Raw genomic sequence first — 26,579 nt, 5'->3', positions numbered from 1 at the left:
TGTTTTGGCTTGAATGTTTCCAAGCGGAGCATGTAAGCAGGGCATGCAGCTTTCAGTCTGGAGCTTTCCGGAGGAGGTCACCCTGTTTAATGTTCCCTCTCACTTACCTGGGTTCTACTGTGGAATTTGGATTGCAGAACAAAAGTTGGCAGGGGGAGGAAATGGGTTTTAAGAGCAACATTAGGAATTTTGCATGGCTTATCCCCATCCCAGCAGGTGAGCTCTCATGGGATTTGGGCAAATAAGTGAGTCTAAACCGGTGTGTGGTACACATCAAATCAGAAACTAGGAATTTGGGAGTTGTAATTTCTGCAACTGTACACTTTGTTGTTGTTCTGTGTAGTATACAGAACTGACTGCATCCCTGAGATCTCCCTTTTTCCTTAAAATATACCTTAATATAAAGCAACATAAGCTTCCTGCAGCAGCCAACATCTCAAAGAGAACACCGAATGTTAACTGTTTTCAGGGTATAGAGACAAATTTTGGCCCTCCCCTTGTGAATAGAAAAGGTTCAAAAGTGCTTGAGAATTGCAAACTGATCATCAGTTGTACTACAGGGATCTTTACCAGATTCAGCTCAACATCCAGCTTTTATTCTTTCTGTCCAGGATGCCCTAAGGGAACCTTTGGGCCAAATTGTAAGTCCAGCTGTCCGTGCCAGAATGGAGCTGCCTGTGATCATGTGAGTGGAGCCTGTACTTGTGCGACTGGCTGGACAGGAACTTTTTGTGAAAAAGGTACATTCTCCCCCTACCCTTTCATTTCTTGGCAGATGTTTCTCACAGATCATTGTAGCACTGGTTGTATAATCAGCGGGACCTGATCTAGGTAAACCATGCAACTGAACTGTGACGGCCTAATTAAATTTTATAACCCAGATCAGCAGGGTACTTAAGCACTTGCCTAACATTAAGTTTGTGACTTGATGGGACTCCTTATGTGCTTACGAACCTTGTTGAATTGGAGCGTTTCTGACGAAAGTCTTCCTGCTTTAACACAGAGAAAAAACGTTGCTCCACTTTTGAATTCTTTCATTGTCCCCATGGCATTTATAATATTATCTTTGAATAAAACATCTCCCCCTGACCTCCAATAAGCTGTTTAAGGAGATACAGGCTTCTAACGTTAAAGTCTACCACTGCATCTGTTATCACCTAGTAACTTGCTAACATGAAGTAACAATTATTTTGGATTGGATTTCGTACGTATATTATACTTGATCTGTTGCATGTTCTTGTGATGTTGTTTTCATGCCATAAACTATGCAGAGAGTAAAAAAAAAAAGGTCTATTGGCTGGGGTACAGTAAAAATAATGTGTAAGTCATCTGTCATTTTGCCGAAATATCTGAATTTGATTTGTTGCACATTTTACAGACAATGATCATTAAACCAAACCTTGGCTATTTTGTTTCACATGCAAAATTATCAGCTAGTTTAGGTAGATAAAAATGTGTGTGTGTTAGAATGAGACAGATTAACCACTTGTGCATCTATTGCCCTCTAGTGGAAATGAAAGCACTTTGCAACTTCCGTGCTATAACAGAATATTCAACAGACTACAAATTGTGGAAATTGCACATATTATTTCCTTTTTCATTCTGTCGAGGAAGTGTTAAAAGAAAAGAAACAATCTGAGTTCTGCTGGAGAAACTTGTGAGGTAATTTGTGAACACTGTGCAAGGCTCTTTTTCAAAATAACTTATCCATGCCTTATTTTTATTACTCAGTTCTTTTTCTGTCTTAAAGAAAGAATTTGCTGAATCCATAAAAGAGACATGAATCCTCAGACTTATGCATGAAAAATTAAAAACCCTAAAATGGAAAAAATGGCCTTTTTCCCTACAGCCTTTTTCTTATAGCTCTCCATAAGATCTTACGGCACCCCGCTGGGCAGTCCGAACAATACAATACACTGATTAGAGCAAGGTGATTTTTTTTCAGCAAATAGTAAAGTTGCCAAAGGATTTTTCAGGGTCCTGAAACCATTCATGAATTTGGATCCAATTTGGCGAATAGTTTGAGCAAAAGAATTAGAGGAAAACAAATGTAGGAAATGTTGAAGTTTCACTTCAGTGTTTTCAAAATTAACCATTTTGGCATTTCATTTTCAAACACTGATTCAAGTGGGCATTCAAAATGTTTTGTTCGACCTGAATGAACGTGTTTTGCCTTTTCATTTGGGGGGAAGGGGGAAGGAGGGCGGGAATCAGGTTTGGTTAGAAACTAACCAAATTTAGTTTATTTTATTTTTTGGTTTGGCTATCTATAAAAAAAAAAACAATTATTCACTCACTTCCACCATTGATACAGTCCATGGCAGATATGGCTTCATGCAAAAGGTCTTGAGGGAAGTAGAAGTGCTCGAGACATTTATAACTAGACTACATGAAGCATAAGAAAATATTCTGCAAGGAACAAATATATGCTAGCAAGAAGAACGGATTAAATGAACCACTTTCCCCTCTGCTTATCTTTCTCTGCTATATGAATTGTAAGACAAGTTAGTCAGTCTTGAGATAATTTGGTTGTTCTTCCTGGAGCACTTCTGAAAAACAAAAATTCTGAACTTGTCAACTAAAATGAAATCAAAATAAAAGACAATATATTTTGTTATATACATTATTTCTGGGACTGGATAGGTAAGGATAAAGGGACTGGGACAAGCAGCCAGGGGTGGGGAAGAGACAGGACTGTTTATGGATAGATTGGATGGGATGGGCAGAAGGGATCAAACTTGAGGGGAAATGCTCCAAAGAATCTGTGCCTACTAGAGAACACTTCCCACCAGAGCCTGGAATGGAGCTCAAGCTTCCTGAGTCTCACCAATCCTCAGCTGTCGGCAAATGTCTGTGAAACCCACTGGCAAAATGTGTCTCACCCCCTCTCATGCTGGTGGTCCACATGGAGTGTGACTCTTCTTGAGGTGCCCAGGACTGGGAGTCATCTTGTTACCCTCTTGCCTCAGCAAGAGAAAGACTTGCTTGTCCTTAACGGTGTATCAGCTTCCTGACACCACCAGTCTGTTAGTCACCCAAATAATCATGGATCAGTGTTCATGTCATGCTCCCTGTCAGTACCCAGTCCAGGACAGGGAAACTAATGATGGAACCAGCAGACCAAATTCGGTGATGTATCCTGGTCACATGCCACCTGTGACACGTTGAGTATATACTAAAAAGAAAAGGGCTCTGCCAGCCCTCACTGTACCTTGCAGGTAACAGTCAGTGCACCGCAGCCCCTCTGAAAGTGTCCCCCTCTAGTATCCAACCCTCTTTCACTGCACACTCACGAAAATTACCAGATTTGCAGTCCCCAAAAGAACAATGTACACACAGCTTGACTGGTACAACTCAGGATCAGGTCCTTTATAACTTCACAGCATTGAAATATAGTGAAAACAATCATAAATTTATTATAAATATAAACTTTGCTTTAGGTGTGACAAGCTACTTTAGTTTAGCCTGTTAAAGTTATCTCCCAGCAGTTCCAACTAACAAAGCAGGGATCCTCCTGTCATAAATGGAAAAAGCGCTGTTCTTTTTGCTTCCCCGGTGAAGGATAAAAGGGATATCCTTTTGCTTTCTTCTTATACCCCAAAATCCACTGTTTTGATCCTAGAGACAGGATGACACCATTCCCCTGTGCTTTATTCCCCAGTGTACTGGTTTACCATCCTCATGTTGATGTTGTATGCAAAAAGACTTCCTTTGCGTTAGCTTACAATGCTTATTTTTCACGTAAATCAAGGCAGACAGGTGAATCTATGTCCTTTTGTCTGGCAAAATCTATTTGCCAACCCTGTCTGGGACACAGACTCAAAAACTTATTTTCAGTAGTTGGGGAAGGTATTTCTTGTACACTGAGTCCTACACACTACTGGAACTTAATAAACAATAATATGCAGTATACAGTGATTCAGTTAAGAGTTGAAACCACATGCAGTAATTTCTAATTTGCAGCTTGATATCGGCTTGCCCACCAAATAAAAATAAACAGAAGGCTGACTAATACTTCTTGACTGTTTGACACCAATATATATTCTATTTCCCCATTTCTCTGAGACACCATGTGTTTGGAAGGTACAGTAAGTCTCAAAGCATCCATGCGACCTTGAAGAAGCTACAGGCTGGACTGACTGAAGAAGAGAATTGCCATTCCACTTGGAGTAAATGAGCCAGTTGTATGAAATCATATGTTCAGAAAACCAAGCTGCCACTGTCAAGGCAAAGTGAGCTTCCAAATCAGACCTTGCTCTGTGCTACTGTAACACCAACAGATCCTGGTGGTTGGCAGGCGGATCAAACCTGAGGCCCAGTGCATGAGCCTGTATTGTATGAGCTAAAAACCAACTGCCTTTTAGCTGAGGGTGTAGAGCAAACTCGTTACTCTCTCTCTCTAAGTGGTGTCGGTGCCACTCGATGGGACAGAACACCACCCCCAGCAGGTGTGTGGGTTACACCACCACTACTACCTTTTGCCAGCAGAGAACTTACATTCACTTTCTATTTTAGTCCACTGTTGTCTACAGATATTGTACTGGATTTCATTGTATTATAGGCAGGGTAGGTAGCAACACTCTTTTACAAGACCCCATTTTCAGTTGCAACAGCAATGGAAGAATTAGATTTCTCACCATTACATCAAGCCTAATGGTGAGAAATGGAGGGGCTGGCAGGTGGAGGAATAGGAGGTAGGGGGCAGAGCATGGGAAACTGGGACTGATGGGGCAAAGAGACTGGGACTGCAATGAGAAGGCCAGCAGGATGTTGAGGACTGGGGCTAGTGAGACAAGAACACTGGAACAAGGAACCAGCCGTACATGGATGGGAGGTGGTGGGGAAGAGACAGGACTAAGACGGGGTCAGAAGGTCTCTGTCCACTAGAGAACGCATCCCTCCAGAACCTGGAATGGAACACAAGATTCCTGAGTCTCAACATCCCTCTGTTGCCATCTTTGAAACCCACTGGCGAAGTGTGTCTCATCTCCCTCCAGTGACTGCTCCAGACAGAGGATAACAATCTCTTATTGCTATCAGTTACTCAGTTAGCTCATGTGGCAGAAGTCTATGCTGTAGATCTAAAGGTTCCAACCATGTTGATGATCCATGCAGATGTTAGTATGATTCCACATGATGGAATTCCTGTGCGGGGATTTGTTTGTGCATTGGGTGGTTTCTTTTTTAAAAAAAATAGAAAATTGCACACACACAACTTTTGTACACACAAAATCTCATTTTACCGATGGGGAACCGAGGCACAGAGGTTAAGGTAAAAAGTGTCCACCAATATAGGGGTGCTGTCAAATTTGATTCATTAATGTTTCTTAAGCACTCAGACATTATAGTGATAGGCATCATAGAAAAGCTCATGAGGAAATTAATAATTCTGTAGGGTTTAAATGGTGTGCAGTAAGTAAAGCCTAATGCCACACATTGAGCAATGTGGATAAAACAAAATATTGCATAGCTACTCATTCAGTGTCCATCCAGTATACTGAATGAGGGAGGGGTCCTGTGGAAAAATTGGACATATTCATATAATTAAAACTTCATTATAATGCAGATGCACGAGGGGGCTGAATTAAGGTTGGACAGGCAGCCTTAATTCTGTCACTTCCTAACTTTTGAGAGTTTGACTAGGCAACCTTAGCATTCTTTTAGCATAGTATTTTGCGCATAATATGGATATAGAAACCTCTTGGCCACTGAGACAATTGTTGACAGTTTATTCTCACTATGCCAAGTGTTCCTTATTGGTGCATACATAGCCTGAATCAGCAGGTCTAATCTTTCTCACACTCTACAAGTGTATTTATTGAATCTCTGTGGTGCCCTGAAGAGGCCCTGCCACATTTAGTTGCTCTTGATGTTCTTTGCCAATGTGAATTATCTGCCTCTTCTAGCAAGTTTTTCCTGTAAACACTGAACTACAATAATATATCTTATATTTGTTTTGTAAAACTCCTTAGAAATATGGCAGGACAGTCAACTGGATCGTATGTCCCCAAGTCTAAAGATAAGGAGATGGGACAAGGATGGTCTTCTAGACTTTGTGTTATACAGAATTGCCTGACCTCTTGAGATCCACCTTATCTCCACATGTATCTCACATAGAACTGGGAAGTCTTTCCTCTTTTTAGTCTATTCACCTTTTTCTTCACAGCTCCTTTTAATAACATAACAACTGGTTTATGTGAATTCACATTCATTAACTCTCTAGTCTTGTGGTTTTGGATTATAGGCTCAGCTGCATTTCCCTATGTCATAATCTGTACAACAGTATAATATGTGCAAAATACTAATCAGGGTCCATACACCCCAAATTGTAGGACATGCACAATAATGGGACTCGTGTGTGGATTTCCCCATGCACTGCTTTTCAGTTTTAACCTTTAATGGGACACGGGCTCCCAAGTATAATTTCAAATTGACAGTATAACTAAAAAGGGCACCAACTAAAAGTTTTCCCATGTACAGAATTTCCAGAAGGCAAGAGCTGGAGTTTGCTGTTTGCCAGACAGTTGTGTAAAGAAATGGGAACTGCTTTTTATAAAACCCACCTTTTTTCCGTTTTTAGCTTGTCCAGATGGATTTTTTGGAGTTGACTGCCACCAGGTGTGTGAATGCAAGAATGCAGCTCATTGTGACCACATCATAGGAAAATGCCAATGCCTCCCTGGCTGGGTGGGAGCCAAGTGTGACCAACGTACGTATAACAGCAATGATCCCAGCAAAGCTGTGGCAAAGCTCACAAAAGTCCATCTTCCTAATTCTAAAAATTGCTCCTTATTAGGCCTAGAAGAACCTAGTAAGTTAGATAGGTAAGTCATACTTCTTTCCAGAGATGCCATAAATGGAAACAATTTTTTTGGTTGGCATGCAAATATTCTGTTATTTCCTTTTACTGCCATTGCAATACATCAAACACTGTAAGTGTTTCACAGTACATCCCATTTGTTTTTAGATAGCACAGTTGTGTCCTGTAATATGTTAACCGAACTTTTCATTTCTATTAAGTGTTAAACGGCAAAATGTTACTCCCATGTTTCTGCTGAGTCTTATCAAATTGCCAATTATAAGATTACAAAAGTACACTGTGGAAAAAAATCAAAGCAGAGATTGTTTTGCTATTAGGGTGGAGTGTGTGTGTGTGTGTGGGGGGGCTTTATCATTAATTTTTAGAAATGTCATTTGCAAAAAAGGTAAGTTCCTGGAATTTCACAAACAAGAATAAACTGTCCCACTTAACAATGTAGCTTCTGTGGTGGTTGCTTTGTTTCTGTTTTGAATAGACATTATTGCTGGATCCTCTAATAAATCTGCCAGCAAATTTGATGGAAAGTCATTCTTTTCCTTATCTTCATAGCATCATTTGCAGGCATCACTGAGCCTTGTTGTCTGAAAAAATCAGTGATGGTGTTTTCTTTTCCAAATTAATTTTTTATTTAAGCTTTAATCCTTCAAACACTGAGGATGAATCCTGACCCCAGTGACTTCAACTGAGCCAGGATTTCACCCTGAAAGTACAGTATAATCATCCTCTGCAGACAGCACCATGGAGCTCAGAACAATTTATACACATCCATAGCAGCATCGCACAATAAATCGATTCTTATTGTTTGTGGAGGCCTGTACAGGGGTCCTTTGATCCACAAATGTCATGATTCTCTCAGCTAGAAGTTTATAGTTTATTTAATACACTTATTTGACAAACACCTCCATTTTGTCACCCTCCTGCAAACTCCAACCACCTTAATGACCAAACCTGACTGCAACCTTTCCAGACATGCACCCTGATTTGACCACCCCTATTCCAGCTCAACCCCCACAGTGGCCTGCTGTCATGGGACATGCAACAACCAAACACTCTTGCTACCTCTACCTACCTTACCATATCCCATCTCTTTCCTTCAATTCCCTCTGTACACACAAGCTCACACATCCTCCCTTCTATCTAAAGATCCTCTCCCACAACCTCCCCCATCCCTGTTTGGACAAGTCCCCTGACTTCAGGGACAATGTTGTTGAACCTTTCTGCTGTCCTCCCACCTACTTTCCAAACAATCCGTCAGTGCCTCCACCCAGTTACTTTTCCTCCTACAAACACCTGGACCAGCTATTCCACCTTCAGTTTAATGTATTAAAATTCTTCATGTCAATGGTAATCTCTCTTACTACCCTGTTTATAGGTTAATCAACAGGCTTTGTGAAATATAGTGCCATTGAAATATGTCTGTGCTGTTTGGGAGCAGAGGTGTTGCTGAGTGGGTGTGTTGCTTGTTTCTTGGTTGCAGTCCATGTACACTGCCCTTCAAAAGATCCACAAAGTTAACAATCCGTCAGCTTCGCTCTTGACTGCTCTGTAAACTGTATTAAAAATGGGAAGCTTTGTTCCTACATATTTTATTAAATTCAATTAAGAAATGAGGCCCTTTGTCATAGGCCTCACATGTCCCCCTTCATCTTCGTAGCAAAGTCTACTGGGATTACGTAAGAAAGCAACCATTTATTCTCTTGCAGTGGAACCATTAAAGCTTTATGCTGCCCTTGATTTATCCCTTGTGCTAGTTAAGACACCAAAGGCTTCAAGACTCCTTTTGCCTGCAAAAGAGTAAGGTCAAATAACAATGCAAAGGGGTGACCTGTTTCTTTCTTAGCTAAACAATGTATCATCATCTAGTAATGCCGTGTACTGTGTGGATGACTTTGCAGGTTTGGCCAAAGGTTGCTAATAATAATAACAATAATAATAAACAGTGCATTTTTCCAGGTCATCTAACCACAGATATGATTATATTTATATCAGGGCTGCTGTTGAGAGCCTTGGTAATGGGGAAGAGGGCTAAAGTTTGGAGGAACCTAACTAAGACAGAAATAGAGTTGATCTAAGACTTAGCAGTATTAAGAGCTGCTAGCCTTGGGAAGTCCCAGTGTGCAGATGAGAAAGCTTTCAGAATTATTGACAAGACAGGATGCAACCTATCTGAAGAGAACATGTAAACAAGGAAGGTTAAATAAATGAGTCTGACTTGTTCTTTCTCTCTGCCAAGAGTAGTGGCCTGCAAGTCAGTTTGAAATCTGTGCTTGCTTTGTGTCAAACACCAGCAACATTTACCAGCATTGATCATGACTAAAGTTCACTTATTTCGAGAAGTTTAACTTAAGATGCCAAGTTCCCTGAGGAATGAAGTGGCTGATTCAACTGAGGAACCTTTCCGGTAGCTCTAGAAGTTGCTAATATCGGTAACTCAAGCATTGATTAATCCTGCCTTCTGCCCATACACAGTTTGGTAGGGGGGAAAGCCATGGGAAGCTTCTGCCCCACACAGCTCTGCACAAGCAGAATGGCAAGATCCCTCCTACAGGCCAGGACACTTTGAGTGCATGTCAGGTGAGTGCACCTGCACAGCTTCCACAAAGGATGTGGGATGGTTAGCTAGGCACGTCCAGTCAGCTCTAGTGCACATGCTGCCATCAACAGCAAGCACTACACAGTGCTTCGGGCCAGAGGAGCAATAAGCAAATTGTTAAGCTATCCTGCTCTGGATCTACAAGCTGGCTTTTGCACTGGGTGTGCAGCCAGCTCCATTCTACCCCCAGGTACGGGTGAGATATTGTCCACCTGTAAATCTTTTAAAACAATGGCACCTATCGAAGAGGAAGAAACCGTTTTAAGATTTGGATCCATTGTACTGTTTGTCCTACTGCTCCAAACAGTATAATTCAAGCCTTGCAGAGAGTACTCTGACCCCTGCTTTGCTGGGGGCATTCACACATGCCTCTTTGCCTTTGTTCTGTGTTGCGTATTTGTGCTGGCGTTTCCTGGAATCTGCTAGCGCTCACAGCTGGGGGAGCAGCATTTGTTTTCAAGTAATGAGAGGTGCAGAAGGATGCTGAAAAATAATTCTGGCATCATGGGATTTTAATTGATTTTTTACCTAGCCACCTAATGTAGTTTATAAACTAGTATCTTTACACTCCTCATCAAAAAAAGAGGAAGAAGAATTCAATTCACTCTGCTCCATCAGTAGAGAAACCTGCAAACATAGCTTGATAATTTCACTTGCTGTTTCAGTCTTCTAACATTGTAAATCCCCTGCTAAGCAGTATGCCCCAAAGATGAACCAAGAAGGCTTGTATACTCCTAACAAGAGACAAGAATGTTTAATTTTCCTCACCAAGAGTTCCTGCTTTTGTTTTGGAATTTCTAATTCACTGATAAATCCCATCTGTCTCCTAGTAGGCATAACAAGAGATTTGTATGCACGTGATGTAAACTTCTGGTGAGATACACTCTCAGGGTTAATCTACGCTAAATCGGGGACTTAGTAACACCCTTTTACAGCATAATTCTGATTTGTATTGTGGCCACAATTTAAATCTGTCTCCATAATCAAGGTAAAGCTCATTCAGATGGTCTGAGTCTTTAATTTGGTGATGCAGATAGGCCCCATCCACAATATAGAGTTTAACAACATTATAACCAGGTCCCTGGGCTTGGCTACAGTAGTGATACAGATGGGAGCTAACTGATTTAAAAAAAAATATGTTGAAAAGGTGCTACAAGTGAAATGTCATCCATGTAAATCACACTGGGACACTGAAAAGCCCAGACAAGAAGCTACAGGTTATGAATAGGCCAAATGCTGTCAACCACATTCACAACTGAAGTGGGGGAAATTCCATTCTTCTGTTCTGTCTCTCATGGATGAGTCCTTCATGCAATACTACATCTTGCTCCCCAAAAGGGCTAGGGATTTTGATGAAAGGTCAAAGTGTGGGCCCAGTCCCATGAGGTGCTATGTGCCAAAGTTAATGGGAGCAAAGGACACATGGCATTTCACAGGATCAGACCCGTTTATTTGCTCTTGGGAAGAATGCCGATGATGTTTATTATCTGTGGGAAAACAAGTGTGACACAGTAGAATTAAAGCCTCCATTAAGACCAAGACAACAAGTATCTTATTCTTTTATCTTGGCTATCTATAAGGACAATCCTGCTTTTCTTCCTTAACTATCTTGAGTGATACTCTAGAAAGCAAAGTGACAGTATACTCCATTTACTGCCATTTAAAGACAGAGCCATGACAATGAAGACAGCAGAAATCTTGTAATGCCATTTTGTCCATGGGAGGCAACACCAGTAGAGAACAAAATGGAGCTGAAGCATGGATAAACTTGTGAGATACAGGGTTAAGTTTTCACCTGGGAGCCAGCTGCTTACCCAATGTGATGGAAATATCACTGCTTTCTTACCAAAGAATAAGGCTTCGGGTGAGCTAAAGCATCGAACTGTGAAAAATGAACAATGAAAACAATGAAGTTGTCAGTTCTCTTACCAGGCTGCAAATAAATAACCAACCTGTCAAGCTGCCTGTTCTGCTGGACCATTAGTTTAAGACAAAGACATTCCAAGGTACAGGAGAATGACAGGTGATATATCACCCGCGTGATTTGAGTCTTTGATAAAAATCTGTTCAGAATGCGTTGATATGTATCTTTAAGCCCACATTATTTAGTGTCAGGCCTGATTAATATATGAACTTATGTATCGGTATGATATGAACAGTGTTTCATGAGAAGCCAATTTCTTACTGATTTCTCTTGAATTGGGTTATGTCTGAATTTTGCTCTGTATGATGCCTCCTTTGATGTGTTGTAATTGCATTTTATGGTACTCTCTTTGCAGCCTGCCAGGGTGACAGTTACGGGGAAGGCTGCAGTCATGCTTGTAATTGTCACAATGGAGCGCGCTGTGATCATGTAACTGGGATGTGTATTTGCGCAGCAGGATGGAGAGGAGCTACCTGCCAGCAAGGTGCAGTGAGAACTTAACTTCTGTTGCAAGAAGATGACAGAAGGGGAAAACAAAACTTCTTACTTAGGGATTTTCATTAGTATTTCAATTGCCGGCTTTGTACATTGCTTTATCAAATGGCTTTTAATCAAAAGAAGATAATAGAAATATTATCACAACCCACTGGCTGATGTCTTCCCAGTTGGTAATGGACTTAGCCACACAAACTCTATTTGTGGAAGTTCTGTATGTTTTTTGCAGAATATCTTAAAGTTAATTTCCAGTATAGGTATTCAGTGTAACCTACCTTAAGCAAAGGGACAGACAGATATTGGTCTTTTAGAAACTGATTTATGCTTACAGCAATACATACAGGTGATTGCTGAATAAGGGTGGTCTTTGGTACAGGCTTTACTGTATGTTAATTAAACATATGTACAAATGGGCCACAAAGTCTATAAAAAATAATGTTCTAATTGAGGGACAGAACCATTTTAAGTTCAGGGTGTCCTATATCTACTAATATTTATTAAGTGTGTGGGCAGCTAGGAGAAGTCCGCACATAAATTATTATACAGTATTTTTATTTATTATTTATATTATCATAGTACTTAGGCCTGGACCGGGACCCCATTGTCTAAGGTACCATACAAGCACAAAACAGTAGAAGCTGAAACCTCCAGGAGTACAAAGTGAAGGGGTACAGTAGAGAGTTCCAGAGAATAGCTGATTTGACTAAGAGGGATAAAATGTCCCAGAATGTAGTAAGACAGAAAACCTGCCATCTTTGAAAATTAAAATGAAATAAAAAATAATCCAGGCAACAGCAAATATTTATCCACTTTACCCCCTTTGGACCTATTTCAATTTAAAAACAGAAGGTTTGGATTGTCTAGATAAGTGATCCAGAACCAGCAATGTGGCCCTGTGCTCTCATCCCAATGTAGCAGTTATCCTCCTATAAATCGCTAGTTTGTGGTTGCTCTATACACCATAAGCTAAATCTAGGATTGAATGTCATCACTGGGAGCTTCGCCAGTCACTTTGGAATTGCTAATTGAACAAATCTGCAGTAAAATGGTAGCTATTTGTATTTTAGGGAAGTCTGAAAGCCCCTTTTAAAATCTAAGGACAAAAGGACTTTCCACATGCTTATGATTTCCATGGGGGAGGGGAGTATAGACACACAAGTCTTCCCCTTATACTGATGGGTACAGTATTGGCTAAAATGTGAAGTTTCTCTTAAGGAAATAGCTTCAAATAGTAGAGGGTTTTTGGTTGATTTTGTTTTGTTTTAATTAACTGTAAATCAACCACTTTTTCAGTCAGAAGGACCCTAAATCAAACTACATATTTTCAGACACAAACAGTTCCTTTATATTATGGTGCATTGTGGATTCTTCTGTGTGTTTGGTTTCTCTGATAATTTGATCATCAGGAGAGGCGAGGGGGGGAGGAAAGGGAATGTTGGGTATGTGTCCTCCTCTAGTGACTGTTCCATTTGGTGGCCTAGAACCTACTACTGCTAGCAATTTATGGAGTTATCACTTTAGCACTTAAAGTACAAGCCTCTGCCCTTTGAGCTAAAGTTCCCAAGTTCTAGTTCCAGTACCCATAGTGGGGAATTCATTATTTGAATTTCTTTAAATTAAAAATAGGCAAGCTATAAAATATCATCAGCCTGCTGTGGATAGAAAGATGTAATAATTATAAAATTGTGTATCGTACAAAGTTAACCATTAAAAAGTGGAACCAGTACATAGCCTATTTGTTGAGAAAGCTGTGAAGAATCAAGCTCTTGCTATCATAGGTGAGGATGGGAAAGACTAGAGATCATTGTTTTGGGATACAATTAAGCACTTTCTTCACTTATCACTAAACAAATTTCATTGTGTAAACCCTTTGATTGCTGTCCTCAAAGTGGCCTGTGGCTAAGACACTATATTAATAAACTTCAGCTATTACTAAATGTCAACTATTGCTGTCCACTATGTTCTGAAGGGGTCTGATTCTGCTCCCAACCAGTTTTACATTAATGTAATTCTATTGGTTGCAACAGAGTTACTCCTGATTTACTCCAGTGTAAATCAAAGTGGAGTCAGGCTCTGTAGGTCAGATCCAAACCTGATTTACATCACTTGCACAATCAGTCAGATTGGTGCAAGACAAGGTAGAGTTAAGTTCTATGTATTTAACTTGCACTATCCTTCTTCGAATGCATTGCTTTCCTGTACCGTAAATAGTTTCCTTGCTTTAGTTTGTTAGCTGTTTTGTATTCTGAATGTTGCACAAAATTCCTAATTGAATTGACATTTACCGTATACGTTGTAGGGGGAAGGAATATAGGGTATTACAACTGTCAACATTAGTAAAATTTCTGCACAGATATAGTCCGTATAGACATGGCTTCTTATTCTTGTAGTTTGTGTGCATTTTTAATAAGAGTTTTCTGCTGTTGAGGAGGATGAAAGTCTCAGGGAAGGAGAAAGAAAAGGAGTCCTTGTGGCACCTTAGAGACTAACCAATTTATTTGAGCATGAGCTTTCGTGAGCTACAGCTCACTTCATCTGATGAAGTGAGCTGTAGCTCACGAAAGCTCATGCTCAAATAAATTGGTTAGTCTCTAAGGTGCCACAAGGACTCCTTTTCTTTTTGCGAATACAGACTAACACGGCTGTTACTCTGAAATCAGGGAAGGAGGACATCCAACTGGAGCAGAGGGAAATGATCCCATAGTTGGGACCCTCCTTCAAGATGATGATGTGGTATCCTCTAGCACTGAGGATACCTCTCCGGGGGAGGGAATTCCAGTTATTAGGAAGAGACAGGTATTAGTAATGGGTGATTTGATCATTAGAAGCATAGATAGCTGGGTTTGCGATGACTTGCCTGCCTGGTGCGAAGGTGGCGGATCTCTCGAGACATCTAGATAGACATATGTGTAATGCTGGGGAGGAGCCGGTGGTCGTGGTACATGTAGGTACCAACGACATAGGGAAGGATAGAAGGGAGGTCCTGGAGGCCAAATTTAGGCTGCCAGGTAAGAGATTGAAGTCCAGGACCTCCATGGTAGCATTCTCTGAAATGCTTCCAGTTCCAGTTAGACAGGCAGAACTGCAGGGTCTCAATGCATTGATGAGACAATGGTGGTATAGGGAGGAAGGGTTTAGATTTATTAAGAACTGGGGAAACCTTTGGGAAAGGGGGAGCCTATACAGGAAGGATGGGCTCCACCTAAACCAAAATGGAACTAGATTACTGGCACTTAAAATTAAAAAGGTCATAGAGCAGTTTTTAAACTAAGGGCAGGGGGAAAGCCGACAGGTGCAGAGGAGCATGTGGTTTGAACAGAGACATCCCTTAGGGGAGGATCTATTAATGGAGGTTCTCTATGTCCTGGTAAGGAGGAGAGGATGGAAGATAATAAAATAAATGTAGGATTTGATGAGAAACAGTCAAAAGAAAAAAAAGTCCCATTCAATTACATCATGTAATGGCAGACAGCTAAGAAGTGACAAGTTTTTAAAGTGCTTATATACCAATGCTAGAAGTCTAAATAATAAGATGGGTGAACTAGAGTGCCTCGTATTAAATGAAGATATTGATATAATAGCCATAACAAAAACTTGGTGAAATGAGGATAATCAATGGGACACAGTAATACCAGGGTACAAAAATACAGAACAGGTCGTGCTGGTGTGGGAGTGGCACTATAAAAGAAAGTGTAGAATCAAAAATTTTAAATGAACCAAACTGTACCATAGAATCTCTATGGATAGTAATTTCATGCTCGAATAAGAATATAGCAGTAGGGTATATGACCGACCACCTGACCAGGATGGTGATAGTGACTGTGAAATGCTCAGGGAAATTAGAGAGGCTATTAAAATAAAAAACTCAATAATAATGGGGGATTTCAACTATCCCCGTATTGACTGGGTACATGTCACCTCAGGACGGGATGCAGAGATAAAGTTCTTCTTGGAGCAGCTAGTTCTGGAACCCATAAGAGGAGAGACAATTCTTGATTTAGTCCTAAGTGGAGCACAGGATCTGGTCCAAGAGGTGAATATAGCTGGACCGCTTGGTAATAGTGACCATAATACAATTTAATTGAACATCCCTGTGGCGGGGAAAACACCACAGCACCCCAACACTGTAGCATTAAATTTCAGAAAAGGGACCTACACAAAAATGAGGAGGTTAATTAACAAGCTGCATGGAAATTTTTTTAAGATGCCATAATAGAGGCTCAACTCAAATTAAAAAACATAGTAAGAGAACCAAAAAAGAGACACTGTGGCTAAACAACAAAGTAAAAGAAGCAGTGAGAGGCAAAAAGGCTTTTTAAAAAGTGAAAGTTAAATCCTAGTGAGGAAAATAGAAAGGAGCATAAACTCTGGCAAATGAAGTGTAAAAATATAATTAGGAAGGCCAAAAAAGAATTTGAAGAACAGCTAGCCAAATACTTAAAAAGTAATAGCAAAAAAACGTTAAGTACATCAGAAGCAGGAAGCCTGCTGAACAATCGGTGGGGCTTCTGGACGATCGAGATGCTAAAGGAGCACTCAAGGATGGTAAGGCCATTGCGGAGAAACTAAATGAATTTTTTGCATCGGTCTCCATGGCTGAGGATGTGAGTGAGATTCACAAACCTGAGCCATTCTTTTTAAGTGATAAATCTGAAGAACAGTCCCAGATTGAGGTATCATTAGAGGAGGATTCGGAACAAATTGATAAACTAAACAGTAATAACTCACCAGGACCAGATGGTATTCACTCAATAGTTCTGAAGGAACTCAAATGTGAAATTGTAGAACTACTAACTGTAGTCTGTAACCTATCATTTAAAACAGCTTCTGTACCAAATGACTGGAGGATAGCTAATGTGACACCAATTTTTAAAAAGGGCTCCAGAGGTGATCCTGGCAGTTACAGGCTGGTAAGCCTGACTTCAGTACCGGGCAAACTGGTTGAAACTATAGTAAAGAACAAAATTGTCAGACACATCGATGAACATAATTTGTTAAGGAAGAGTCAACATGGTTTTTGTAATGGGTAATCATGCCTCACCAATCTGCTAGAATTCTTTGAGGGGGTCAACAAGCCTGTGGTCAAAGGGGATCCAGTAGATATAGTGTATTTAGATTTTCAGAAAGCCTTTGACAGGGTCCCTCACCAAAGGCTCTTAAGCAAAGTAAGCTGCCAGGAGATAAGAGGGAAGGTTCTCTCATGGATTGGTGACTGGTTAAAAGATAGGAAACAAAGGGTAGAAATAAATGGTCAGTTTTCAGAATGGAGAAAGGTAAATAATGGTATCCCCCAGGGGTCTGTATTGGGACCAGTCCTATTCAACATATTCATAAATGATATGGAAAAAGGGGTAAACAGTGAAGTGGCAAAATTTGCAGATGATACAAAACTACTCAAGATAGTTAAGTCCCAAGCATACTGCAAAGAGCTACAAAAGGATCTCTCAAAACTGGGTGACTGGGCAACAAATGGCAGATGAAATTCAATGTTGATAAATGCAAAGTAATGCACAGTGGAAAACATAATTCCAACTATACACATAAATGATGGGGTCTAAATTAGCTATTACCACTTAAGAAAGAGATCTTGGAGTCATTGTGGATAGTTCTCTGAAAATATCCACTCAATGTGCAGTGGCAGTCAAAAAAGCAAACAGAATGTTGGAATCATTAAGAAAGGGATAGATAGTAAGACAGAAAATATCATACTGCCTCTATATAAATCCATAATACACCCACATCTTGAATTCTGTGTCCAGATGTGGTCGCCCCATCTCAAAAAAGATATATTGGAATTTGAAAAGGTTCAGAAAAGGGCAACACAAATTATTAGGGGTATGGAACGGCTTCTGTATGAGGAGAGATTAATAAGACTGGAACTTTTCAGCTTGGAAAAGAGATGACTAAGGGGGGGAATAGGATTGAGGTCTATAAAATCATAACTGATGTGGAGAAAGTAAATAAGGAAGTGTATTTACTCCTCATAACATAAGAACTAAGGTCACCAAATGAAATTAATAGGCAGCAGGTTTAAAACAAACAAAAGGAAGTATTTCTTCACACAATGCATACTCAACCTGTGAAACTCTTTGCCAGAGGATGTTTTGAAGGCCAAGATTATAACAGGGTTCAAAAAAGAACTGGATAAATTCGTGGAGGATAGGTCCATCAACGGTTTATTAGCTAGGATGGGCAGGGATGGTGTCCCTAGCCTCTGTTTGCCAGAAGCTGGGAGTGGGAGTCAGAGAATGGATCACTTGATGATTACCTGTTCTGTTCATTCCCTCGGGGGCACATGGCATTGGCCACTGTCGGAAGAGAGGATACTGGGCTAGATGGACTTTTGGTCTGACCCAGTATGGCCATTCTTATGTTGAATTTTGTTTACAGCTTGTCCTTCTGGTTTATATGGCATGAACTGTTTACAGCACTGCATGTGTCGCAATCAGGCTGTATGTGATCAGGTAACTGGACAATGCATTTGTCCCAAAGGCTGGACTGGAATAGCCTGTGAACTTGGTGAGTTCCATCATGTTCTCCATTTGCTTTGACTGGACCTTTCATTCACTTATGATTCTGATAAAATTCTGCCCTGATTGATTTCAGAGTGTGAGGATGGGAAGTATGGAGAGAGCTGTGAGCAGAACTGTAGCTGTGGCAATGGTGGAATTTGTGACCGACATTCAGGGAAATGCAACTGCCATCCAGGATGGATTGGGGACCAGTGCAATGTTGGTAGGAAGGCTAATTTCTTTGATTTGACTGATTGTAAATTTCGACTCTATAAAAAGCATCTTATTAATTAATGTTTCCTGTATTTTTATTAATCATTCTATAGCTGTGGCTGCCCATTTCAACTCCCAAGGGTCTCTCTCTCACTTGCATTGACTCCTTTGTCTGGAACTTTAGCTCTTTCTCCCTCCAGGACATTGAGTCACTTTCTGTCCTTCAATTTGATCTTAATACTTTTCATTCTGAAGAGCACTAGAGATAGCTAGTGGCTAGAAAGGAAGAATGGTGCAGTGGCTAAGGTGCTAGCTTAGGATTGGGAGACCTAAATTCAATTCCCTGTCCTGCCACAGATTCCCTGTATGACCTTAGGCAAGTCACTTAATCTCTCTGCTCAAAAGAAAAATGGGACACTTCCCTATCTCACAGGGGTGATATGAGGATAAATATATTAAAGCCTGTGAGGTGCTCAGATACTATAATAATGTGGGGCATATAAGTACCTTAGAAAAACAGAATTTAGGACTAAGTGTCCAGAAACTTGGGATCTGTTTCAAGTTGTGCCACTGACTTGCTGTCTGATCTTGGCAAAGTCACAAGTGGACTGTTTTTTCTACCCGTGCTGAGAATCCACAAGTTTCATTTGTCAGTGAAAGTCATAGGAATCTTTGAAATACTGGCCTTTCACTTCCTCAGGCCTCAGTTTCCCATTAGCAACCTTGTAAAGTCCTTTGAGATGATAAGTATTGTCTAGGCACAATTTACTATCATTATTAACACAGTATGTTGTTGTTCAGTGTGTATTGTATTGCCATCACTATACAATCCATTGTGATCTTTAGGATTCCAGGTTACTGCCACTTTGCAAACTTTCCTGTGCATAGTCATTAGCATTCAGGACTGAGTATAACAATTTTAAATATGCTAAATATACTCTCATCAGATTATAAATTCAGTGCTTGTATCATCTATTCATCATCCCAAACTCTCCCAGAAGATAAATATTAGCTTATTTGTCAGTGGCTGATGGCTTTCACATCAGCTTTCTGTAGACCAGAAGGAACCATTATTCTGCTTATCTAATTTTCCTCTCAGCCTGTCCATCTGGATACTTTGGGCAGCAGTGTGAGGAACGGTGTGACTGTGAACACAGCTCTTCCTGCCACCATCAGAGTGGAGTGTGTCACTGTGAAAAAGGATGGCGAGGAAAACGATGCGACAAACGTGAGTTTCTGCTGAGAGTAAAACCGAGACATCTACAGAGTACTGTGTCTGCTCCATTAAGGCCCTGATCCTGCAATAGTATCATTAAGCCCTGGCATGATCCCACTGAAATCAATGAGGGAACTCAGCATTTCACAGAATTAAGCCTTAAGAAGTACTTTTTGGTAGGCTGTGGTAGTTTTCTTCTTCTCCACAGGTCAAACTGGAGTTGCCCGTTAGCAGATTGTCCTCATGATGATGATCAACGTTGTGTCCCTTCAATTTCTTTCATGTCAATTGCTGTCAGTCTCTAGTCCTTTCAGACCTGTACCTTTCATGACACATGCAGTTTTTCATTAAAATAAAATAAATTTTTAAATGTCACATTGAAAAATTTCTCTAGTGTACCCAGAGAAAATGACAAAATTCGGACACCAGGTGCTGTAAAACCCAAGATTTTTATCTTGCAAAAGCAAGAAGTATTCAAAGTATAATTAAGATCCGACTTGGTGACTTTATATTTTTACTTGTAGTTCTTGATGACAGTGTCACATGAAGTTTTCTTCTGTGCAGCATAAGGAGGTTTACATTAAAGGGAAAGATCATGGGTGAAATCCTGGCCCCCTTGAAGTCAATGGGGTTCTTGTCATTGATTTCAAAGGGCCAGGATCTCACTGATTGTGAGTTGGAATTCATCTCCTGCCTCTGGAACTAATGTAACATTTGAACAACAGAAATAAATGGTCATTAATTTATTAATGGGGGAGGTAGTCTTCTTGGAAGCACCAGTATTCTTCATATATATTTGCCGGCTAAAGCATGAAATAATCGGCTTCCCTTGCAGTCAGGGGCTGAACTTGGTCTTTAGGTTCTTCTAAGCCCTTCTGCAATCTGTTCTAATGAAAACTGGTTTGGTTATTCCAGCCTGCTTGCCTGGCTACTATGGCAATTACTGCACCAAACGTTGCAACTGCCCTTCAGGTACCCCTTGTCACCATGTGAATGGAGAGTGTGGCTGCCCTCAAGGATTCACTGGCTATGGCTGTGAAAAAAGTAAGTTGTTATACAAGCATGTGACTAATTGCCCCTTGAAAAAAATCTACAGGGGATTGATTCATTTATTAAATAATTGAACAGCTGATTTAATCAACCTCTGAAGGAGTAAGGACTGCTAGAACATTGCATTAATAAAAGTGGACTACAGCTTGAAAGCTGAATATAGATTTTTCTGCTTGCAGATTGCAAGAGCAAGCAGGGGGACAAAATTCAACAAAGCTGGCCCAGGGAAGTGTCCAGTCCACCTGAGGATTCTGTCCCTCCAGAGGGCAGGCAGTATTTCCACCTCTGCCGTCCATTGGTGTTCTTTGGGAGAACAGCTTCTGTTCTTGGCTGCCGGAGCACCAGAAAATTGTATTTTTATTATCATTATTATTTATTATTGTCAGTGGCAAGAACCACATCCATTCTGGGGTTATCTTTAAAGACAAACTGGATTTATTTTGTGCTCCAAGCTCTATGATTCCTATTTTGCTTTTCCTTAATGCAAAATTTCAGAAACCTGTTGTCTGAGCATAAATTTTACTATTAAAAAGATCTGATTATTGAAATTTTAATCCGATCCCTATCTGATCTGTGAGACTCTAAGCTTTTGGGGCAGGGACTGCCTGTTTCTTGTGTGTGTGTACAGTGTGTAACACAATGGGCTGTTAAGCCCAATCAGTGGCACTAGGTGCTAAGTAATAAAAATAATGATAAATAACTATAACAACCACCACAGCTTTATTCAAGTTGCTTTTGCTGTACCAATTTATGTCACCTGAGAATTTGGCCTGATATTTCTACGAAGGTGCTCAGATGGTGTGGTGCGCACTAATATAAGAACCTAGATCTAAACAGTCAGAAAAATGTAGGCAGCATGGCTGACAAGTGACAAAATGCAACATGTACAAATGTTTGTGCTAAAGCAACCTTGAAAGTTTAAACTATTTACACAAGGGAAAATGTCTTTATCCATACATGTGGTCCCTCTTGAGTTATACTATTATTTTAGTCGATTTTACCTGACATCACACTATGATTTTCTTTAGTGACAAGAAAATTGCAGCTGGCCCTTGGCAGTTGGGCATAAATTGACTGCACAAAACAAAATCAAACAGCAAAGTAATCCCCAAGTAAATTTAATAAAACCAGAGTCCCAGAGGGCAGCATACTTCTGTAGGCAGTAGTTTTATTTAATAAATTTTAGCCTGCTCTTTGTTTGAGTGCTATATTTACCAAGACAAATTTAATTCATTGGTTTACATTTCCTCTTCCCTCAGCTTGTCCAGCAGGCACATATGGTAAGAACTGTAACCAACTGTGTCAGTGTTCTGCAGAAAATGAGGAATGTCACCCAGCGACAGGCAAATGTACCTGCCTACCGGGTTATTATGGAATCCACTGTGACCTTAGTATGTATAATTCTTGCTTCATTCCAATTTTTTTGAAAAGTAGTTGACGGGAAGCCTAATTCTTTGGGGCCAGATTCTGACACACCTATTCATATTTAGTAATACCTGCAGCCTGGAATGAGTCTACTCCAGGTATAAAGTCCTTCTCTCTGAGAGTAAGAGGAGTCAAATTTGGCCCTTAATTATTGTAAGGCTTTTTTTTGCTGGGATCAGGAGTTTTTTCTAGAGACAAATGTTTCACAATTTTCTGAAATCATTTTTACACCAGACCCTTCTGTGAAATGTGACATGAATACACATCCACCTCTAACCTGCAGCAACACATGTGTATTGTGTAGCTCTCGCCTCTCAAAATATCGAAGCCAGAGTGCTTCCCGAAAGCTCTGAGTGCTAAACTAAGGACAAATGGTTATTATAAAACAGGCTGCAATTGGCAATATATCTAAAATGATTCATAAAGTCAGTTAAGTTGCACGGTCTTCTGAGGAACAATCAAATTAAACAGATTGTTATGGATTGGAAAAGGGTGACTAGTTTAAAAGACAAAATGCCAATTCTCTGAGCATTCCATCATAAAAAAATATATTCCCAGACCCACATGTCTCAGACTGATATTCTAGACAACAGTAAAGTAGCTTGTGGAGGAATGTGATGACTGATAGGAAACATGCAGTGAAGTGACTAAAAAGGAGACAGTTAATCACTTTTTTGGTTACAGCTTTAATTTTGTTTTTACTCTTCATGGTGTGTAATGTCCTCTTATAAAAAGGAAAATAAAGCATCTTCGCTCTTCAAGCTCAGGTCTTTCTCTCTTTGGAAAATCTTTTTCCCCCCTTTCTCTCTGTTTCTTTGGAATTCTGAATGGCTCCTTTTGGTTTGCTTCCCTTTTTGGCAGCAGTTTCAGTGCTGATGTCAGCAGCCATGTGTGCAAGTCCAGGAACAGTTAAACACTGTGCTTCACTACTAGAGTAGAAACAGATTAGGGGAGCTCATACTGTCATAATGTTATCACGAGTTGTATTTAAAAAGAAATAGAAACGCAGTGTCTGATTCTCCCCCTATTTACATCAGCGGTACACCAGTGTAACTCCACTGTCTTCTGATTTAGACCAGTGTAAATGAGATTAGACTCAGGCCCTTGAAATCTGAAGTACATCCCCCACCAGATTAATAAATGTTCAGATGAAGTAACATTATGGGCCTTAGTTACTTGACCGTGTCTTTTTAAATATATTGATATATAGCATAATACCCCAGATCATAGTATCTTAGCTTTTATTAGTCATTCTATAGATGTACAAGGGCCAAACATAGGCAAACTTCCATTCATTTCAGTGGCGCTTCCCAGAGTAAAAATTGAGTACGAACCTCTGAACTGAGCCTTGGAATAAGAAAATTAAGACAGTAAAAGTTGCACCATTGCCATGATTTAAAGGAAGAAGTTACAGAGTAAAATCCTAGCCTCACTGAAGTTGATGAGATCTTTGGCATTGACTTCAGTAGGCCCAGGACTTCATCCAAAGTGTATAAGGCTTGTGCCTTTCTGGTGCTGAGTGCCCTCATAGGAACTGAAGTTGCACAATATCTTACAGAGCAGATTTTCAATGAATAGATTTTGTTTTGTTTAATTTTCTGCCTAGAGAAATAAGAGGATCACTGGGATATACGGATTCATATGGAAAAAATGATTGTATTGCATCTAAATTTTGCTTCTGTTTTATACTCTTGCTCGGTAGCTTTCACCAATCAGTGGCAAGTTGTCGGAGTATAACCAGATGATTTTAAAGTTAGTGTGTGTTTCGTTGTGGGGATCTGTGCTGCAAGAGATCGAGGGCCTGATTCTGATCTAATACCACCTTTGCACTGGGATAGCACCATTACTTTGGTAGAAATACTCCTGCTTCAAACTGCTGTAGCTGAGAAGAGAATCAGGCCTGTTCTATCCCATGCTGAAGAAGCTTTCAGTATGCTATTGAAACTGGGCGCAGTGTAGGAAGCCACTCCCAAAGAAGTCAAGTTGGCCTTAGTCCAGTCAACATGTGGTTGGATACTGCTGGAAACAGTTTCTGGCAACAACGGCTGTACTTATAATACTGTGAAAAAAGGTTCAAGAAAATATCCATAAAAGGTGCAACTGGCTGGGAAACTGGGGTTCCAGCAGCCAAGAGCAATTGGACTTCCATGTTCTCAAGTTTGGAGTAGAGAATTGAAATAGTCTTTTGGCAAGGTACGGAGGAAGCAGGTAAACTAGCAATACGAATCCCATCTGTTAGCCATAACTCTGTGGATGGGCAAGTCTGCCTGAGTGTGGTAAAATTAGAAAAAAAAAACTAATGGCTCTAGTGGATAGAAAAAAAACACTGCCACTCTGCGTTGTTTACAGATGTATTTGAGCCTGGTGAACTTTCAGCTGGGAAGACCAACCTCATCAGCTCCAACTACTAATGATCAACCTTAAAGCTGTAGGTAATGGGACACTTCAAGGGTATGTCTGTATTGCATGTGGAAACGAGCCACCCAGCTCGGGTCCACAGAGTTGTGTCACTGGGGCTCTCACAAGCACACTAAAAGTAGCTGTGTAGTCGTTACAGCTTGGGCTGGCGCTTGAGCTTTCAAGCTCCAGGCTTGAGATCCTGAGTTCCAGCCTGACCCACAATGTCTACACAGTTAGTGCAAGGCCTGCTAGCACAAGTCAGTGGACTCGGGCTGGGATGCTAACTCTCAGATGCAATGAAGACTTCCCCAAAAGATGCAATTAATATTGGTAAGGAAAGCCCGAGTATATACTGTTGGTACAAAAGAATCTAGAAGCATGAATTCTGGATTAACTCAGGATTTAGGATTAGAATAAGGAATTTAGATCATGGCAAAACTAACCCAAGACAGAAGGAAGAGATCAGGAAATGATTTAGAAATCTGGCTGCTGTTCTTGCAGTTCTCAGAAAAGCATAACTCTGATGTACAGGAAGCTGTTAAATTAGAAAATGTCTTTATTAGATAACTGGTGGTTATAAACTAAACTTCTTTGTGGATGCATAGCCTACTTAAATGGCAGGATTCTGTGTAAATTGCCCTGGCTGTCTGCATATAAGCCTTTTGGAAAGTAGTAACAGATGAGAACAACTTGCTGATAATTATGTTGAATGTTGAAGCAGATGTGTTTTCACGGCTTGTGTTGCTCCCTGTTGAACTGAAATAAATAAGAAGTTAAAAGGATAAGTACATTGGGAAGGGAAGAATTACACATATTACTGGAACCACGTCCAGTCATGGAAGAAACCTTGTCAGCCTGAACTGAGAAACAATTCTGAAACCTCTGCCAGAGAGGAGAAAAAGTAGTTAGGTGAGTGAAGCAGAATAAAAAGGGAAAAAGCCAAACAAAGACTAAAAGGAAGTAGGGAAGCCACTGAAAAAGAGGCTAAATGAAATCATTATACTGAAGATGTCTCCTTGACACTGTTTCTTAGTGGATATTGAAAGAACATTATAGGGGGGTCTCTCTCCGACAGCAAGAATTTACATTTCACTGTGTACATGAAGTTGCAAAATTTATTCTGTAAAATCTGCAGTATGTGGGTGAGTCTGTGTTATCATACCCCCGTAGGGAGAGATGTTGATTTAACTCTCAGATTTGCTCTTCCCGTGGATAGGGGGAAGCGATGTACTGAGTAAAAAGGACCTATGGAACAAAAGAGAATCTATATTCTGTAAATACATATGTCCATTTAGTACAGTTAATCTGGTATCTGTGGGTAGCAGCCAATGTTATTTTTAAAAGACATCCCGACTGCATTCGCTGTTCTGAGGTGCTGTATAGATCAGTTCAGAGGAGGCAAGGATTTCTTCTCTATCCACACAAATCATGATTTTATACACTGAAGAAAGAGAGTGAATTATTAACATCCATAAATTCCTACAGTACAAAGTATGAAGAGACACGTGGCTAGAAATTGGCCACATATATACTCCGGTGGGGATTTCCAGTATGGCCACAGGCTTTCCTTTTTTAGAGTGGGAGAAAGTGAATGTCATTTCCAGCAACGAGTGTCAGTGTGAATTGTCTTGGTAAATGGTTTGCCTTAGAAAGGGCTGTACTGCCATCCTCAGCACAGCTGACATAGAAAGGCGTTCACGCTTCTGATGATCTAGAAATTGCTACCATACACTAGGGAAAAGGGAACACACTATGCACCTCCAGAGGCCAACAGTTCCAGAACTGGTCTAAAGTACAAGCACCAGAGGGCTGTTGCTAGCAGCTGGGCTTAGCTCCTAGAATCATACGATTACAGCAGAATCTGAGCTTTCACCTAAGTAAGTCACAGTTGCGGAGAAAAGTTTGAAAACGTAACCTGAGTGTATCTGATG

The 26,579-nt window shown here is 40.4% G+C and overlaps 1 protein-coding gene across 1 annotated transcript in view; it reads left to right on the top strand.

Annotated features, from left to right (window-relative positions):
* The window catches only part of LOC144270210 (uncharacterized), a 286,613-nt gene that overhangs the window by 247,387 nt on the left and 12,647 nt on the right, over positions 1 to 26,579 (top strand). Inside the window, exons 23-30 of the mRNA XM_077826532.1 lie at positions 612 to 740; positions 6,581 to 6,709; positions 11,693 to 11,821; positions 18,223 to 18,351; positions 18,439 to 18,567; positions 19,657 to 19,785; positions 20,689 to 20,817; positions 22,083 to 22,214. Coding sequence (XP_077682658.1) covers positions 612 to 740; positions 6,581 to 6,709; positions 11,693 to 11,821; positions 18,223 to 18,351; positions 18,439 to 18,567; positions 19,657 to 19,785; positions 20,689 to 20,817; positions 22,083 to 22,214 — 1,035 coding nt within the window. The remainder of the gene's footprint in view (positions 1 to 611; positions 741 to 6,580; positions 6,710 to 11,692; positions 11,822 to 18,222; positions 18,352 to 18,438; positions 18,568 to 19,656; positions 19,786 to 20,688; positions 20,818 to 22,082; positions 22,215 to 26,579) is intronic.

Source organism: Eretmochelys imbricata, chromosome 9 (genome assembly GCF_965152235.1).
Source record: "Eretmochelys imbricata isolate rEreImb1 chromosome 9, rEreImb1.hap1, whole genome shotgun sequence".
Classification (NCBI taxonomy): Eukaryota; Metazoa; Chordata; order Testudines; family Cheloniidae; genus Eretmochelys; species Eretmochelys imbricata.
Note: the sequence above shows the minus strand (reverse complement) of the source record. Positions and strands in the feature narration are given on the sequence as shown.